This window comes from Ruditapes philippinarum, unplaced genomic scaffold, assembly GCF_026571515.1.
Source record: "Ruditapes philippinarum isolate M1 unplaced genomic scaffold, ASM2657151v2 ctg7090_1_1_1_1, whole genome shotgun sequence".
Lineage (NCBI taxonomy): Eukaryota > Metazoa > Mollusca > Bivalvia > Venerida > Veneridae > Ruditapes > Ruditapes philippinarum.
This window is the reverse complement of record NW_026862709.1, coordinates 7,747-12,327: the sequence shown is the minus strand read 5'-3', so window position 1 is coordinate 12,327 and position 4,581 is coordinate 7,747. Positions and strand designations below refer to the sequence as shown.

General features: G+C 33.0%; 1 protein-coding gene across 1 annotated transcript; it reads right to left on the bottom strand.

The window, feature by feature from the left end:
- Nucleotides 1-617: 617 nt before the first annotated feature.
- LOC132719969 (zinc finger protein 271-like) lies at nt 618-3,525 on the bottom strand. Its single transcript, XM_060703937.1, has one exon. The coding sequence runs from the start codon at nt 3,070-3,072 to the stop codon at nt 1,981-1,983; it is 1,092 nt and encodes a 363-aa protein (XP_060559920.1). The 5' UTR covers nt 3,073-3,525; the 3' UTR covers nt 618-1,980.
- Nucleotides 3,526-4,581: the final 1,056 nt, after the last annotated feature.

Genomic DNA, 4,581 nt, shown 5'->3' with positions numbered 1-4,581 from the left:
ATATATTAACTAAGAAGTTTCTAGAATAGTCTTCCATTTACTACAGTAATCATAATCTAGCAACTTCACCAATAAAGATCATTCCAGTAATTTCTATCTAAATATAATGCATGAGTTTTCTACAACAGTTAAAAACGTTCTAGTACATACATGTAGTTTATGTTCTAAAAATAAACAATGATAATATTGGAAATACCAACTGGTCAGATACAAACTATATACATGTAATATGTTGCATACATAACAATATGCACAACTAGACTTGGTACTGATAATTCCTGTAAAGTTTGGATGAAATTGTACCAGTAGTTTATGAGAAGTAGTCCGGACAAGTGTTGTGACGGACGGGCAGACAGACGACGGAGAAGTGATCCCTATATGTCGCCACTACTCCATAGAGGCGACACAAAAACGTCATTTTTCCATTTTGGTAGATAGGAAAAATGATGGTTTTAGAATACTTCAATGTTAAAAAAACGTTATATTCAATTGAATATGAGTTCTATAATCCTCTCAAAAAGGGTTTGAAAACTTTTTTTAATCCCAAAACCAAGTGGCTTATGATATAAGTGTGAGTAAAGCATGTTGTATGAGAAACACAGGAATGACAAACAAAGTTTATTCATTTTTGGACGATATATTTACCATAAACTAAAATTAATATTAAGTGTAAAAACAAAATATTATCTGCAGGACCAGATCTAAATTCACTTCATATTAGGTTAAAACATTTTCACGATATCACGTGTTACTTATATGAACATTTACCAGCTATTTGTAATGAACTCTGTCAGAAAATGTCCTTTTCCAATCTCACTCGTTCTATTTTTCATTAATATTTGGCATTAAACACAGGAACTCTTTTATGCGGATTTACTTCATGATTGTGGCCAACGAAAGGCAAATAACTGTGGGATGATTCCTATTTAAATACTTTGGTCTTGGATGGTTTATACATGAACAGCAATGGCACAGAACAGTCGCTTGTGTTTTATATAGTCTCTTTTTTAATTGTAATAACATTCTTAAGTATGAGAATGAAAATTTATACCTTATAGTTTTATACAAGTCCATGTATAATAACACAAGTAGCCGGGATATTATCTAAGCTCGGCCAATATTTCATTTCCAAACTGACACATGTAACAATCGTTTTTATGAACTGACTCATGGATTTATATTACACAATATAATAATATAAATCCGTGACTGACTGTAATCATTGAAGTGCAAACTTTCTTGGAGAACTCTGTGAAAAATTGACTAACGAAAAGTAATTAACCTCGTTGAGAAAATGCTTTATCACATATGTAACATATATGATTCTAATCGCCAGTACGTGTTGTCATATACATGTGTGATCAAATCACCTCGTTGAAAAAATGATTTGTCACATATTCCACATTTATGATTCTTCTCGCTAGTGTGTATTGTCATATGTCTAATCAAACTACTTTGATAAGAAAATGCTTTATCACATAATCTACATTTAAATGTATGTATTTTCTCGCCAGTATGTATTGTCATATGTATTGTAAGATATCGTTTTTGAGAAAATGCTTTATCACAAATTTTACATACATGATTTTTCTCGCCAGTATGTATTGTCATATGCTTGTTCAAATGACCTCGTTGAGAAAATGCTTTATCACATATGTTACATATATGATTCTTCTCACCAGTATGTATTGTCATATGTCTGATCAAACTACTTTGATAAGAAAATGCTTTATAACATAATTTACATTTAAATGTATGTATTTTCTCGCCAGTATGTATTGTCATATGCTTGTTCAAAGAAGCTCGTTGAGAAAATGCTTTATCACAAATGTAACATAAATAATTCTTCTCGCCAGTATGTGTTGCCATATGTCTGATCAAAGCACCTCGTTGAGAAAATGTTTTGTGACTTTTGTCACATATTCCACATTAATGATTCTTCTAGCCAGTGCGTATTGTCATATGTGTGATCAAATTACCTTATTGAAAAAATGATTTGTCACATATTCCACATTTATGATTCTTCTCGCCAGTGTGTATTGTCATATGCCTGTTCAAAGTACCTAGTTGAGAAAATGCCTTAACACATATTTTACATTTATGATTCTTCTCGCCAGTATGTGTTGTCATATGTGAGATCAAATCACCTCGTTGAAAAAATGATTTGTCACATATTCCACATTTATGATTCTTCTCGCTAGTGTGTATTGTCATATGTCTAATCAAACTACTTTGATAAGAAAATGCTTTATCACATGATTTACATTTAAATGTATGTATATTCTCGCCAGTATGTATTGTCATATGTATTGTAAGATATCGTTTTTGAGAAAATGCTTTATCACAAATTTTACATACATGATTTTTCTCGCTATTATGTATTGTCATATGCTTGTTCAAATAACCTCGTTGAGAAAATGCTTTATCACATATGTTACATATATGATTCTTCTCACCAGTATGTATTGTCATATGTCTGATCAAACTACTTTGATAAGAAAATGCTTTATAACATAATTTACATTTAAATGTATGTATTTTCTCGCCAGTATGTATTGTCATATGCGTGTTCAAAGAAGCTCTTTGAGAAAATGCTTTATCACATATGTTACATATATGATTCTTCTCACCAGTATGTATTGTCATATGTCTGATCAAACTACCTCGTTGAGAAAATGTTTTGTCACATATTCCACATTTATGATTCTTCGGGCCAGTGTGTCTTGTCATATGTCTGATCAAATCACCTCGTTGAAAAAATGATTCGTCACATATTCCACATTTATGATTCTTCTCACTAGTGTGTATTGTCATATGTCTAATCAAACTACTTTTATAAGAAAATTCTTTATCACATAATTTACATTTAAATGTATGTATTTTCTCGCCAGTATGTATTGTCATATGCTTGTTCAAAGAAGCTTGTTGAGAAAATGCTTCATCACATATGTTACATATATGATTCTTCTCGCCAGTATGTGTTGCCATATGTATTGTAAGATACTGTTGTTGAGAAAATGCTTTATAACAAATTTTACATACACGATCTTTCTCGCCAGTATGTATTGTCATTTGCTTGTTTAAATGAGCTCCTTAAGAAAATGCTTTATCACATATGTTACATATATGATTCTTCTCGCCAGTATGTGTTGCCATATGTATTGTAAGATATTGTTGTTGAGAAAATGCTTTATCACAAATTTTACATACATGATCTTTCTCGCCAGTATGAACTGTCAGATGTCTTTATCACATATTTTACATACATAATTCTTCTCACCAGTATGAATTTTCATGTGTTTTCAGGGAACTTTGTTGAGTAAATGTTTTATCACATACATGTATATAACATCTATGGGTCATTTTACAGAGGCTGAGCATCTTTTTTTTTTGAACACCACATTTTTGCAAATCAGGTTATATTAACTTCTCACAAAGTGTGTCTTTACTGTACATCTTGTCAGCTTTTATTTCCTTGCTGGAAGTTAGACCTGTAATTAAAGAAATCATCACATAATTCACTTGTTAAATTCACCTTGTATTTACTAATTTTAACATTTTAAATTTCTTCAGACACACAGAGTCTTAAAGTTGCTTTCATGGTACAATGTTCAGATATGAGGATGTTTATCTTACTAAGAAATGTATATGGAACTGTTAATTTAAATCGTTAGAGTTATTAAACTAAAACTGCCACTATTTTGGCGTGAATACCCCCGCATACCACTTTGTCAGAATCAACAGTGGCCATTTAGAGCTCAAGGACAACATCCCTGCCAAATCTGAGGTTACTAAGCCAGTGCATTGCTAAGTTATGTATTCTACAAGCTTCAAATGTGAAAATGTCAAAATCAATACATTGCGGACAGGACATTCTTAAGCAATTGAGAAGAAAAGCTTTTTTTGTCAAGGTCCCTGTGACCTTGACCTTTGACCCAGTGACCTCAAAGTCAATAGGGGTCACCTTATAGTCATGATCAACATCCATGCCAAATATGAAGACTGTGGGTCAAAGGAATCTTAAGTTATTGAGCAGACAAACTTTTTGAAGTCAAAGCCCCTGTGACCTTGACCTTTGACCTCAAAATCAATAGGGTCACCTACTAATCATGACTAACCTCCATGCCAAACATGAAGACTGTGGGTCAAAGGAATCTTAAGTTATAGGGCGGACAAGCTTTATGAAGTCAAGGCCCCTGTGACCTTGACCTTTGACCTGGTGACCTCAAATTCAATAGGGGTCATCTACTAATCATGACTAACCTCCATGCCAAATATGAAGACTGTGGGTCAAAGGAATCTTAAGTTATTTGGCAGACAAGCTTTTTGAAGTCAAGGCCCCTGTGACCTTTGACCTGGTGACCTCAAAGTCAATAGGGGTCATCTACTAATCATGACTAACCTCAATGCCAAATATGAAGACTATGGGTCAAAGGAATCTTAAGTTATTGGGCGGATAAGCTTTTAGAAGTCAAGGCCCCTGTGACCTTGACCTTTTACCTGATGACCTCAAAATTAAAAGGGGTCATCTACAAATCATGACTAACCTCCATGCCAAATATGAAGACTATGGGTCAAAGG

Bases quoted from the DNA above. Each gene is read 5' to 3' on its own strand.
- LOC132719969 (XM_060703937.1), bottom strand. From the start codon at position 3,072: ATGACAATACATACTGGCGAGAAAGATCGTGTATGTAAAATTTGTTAT.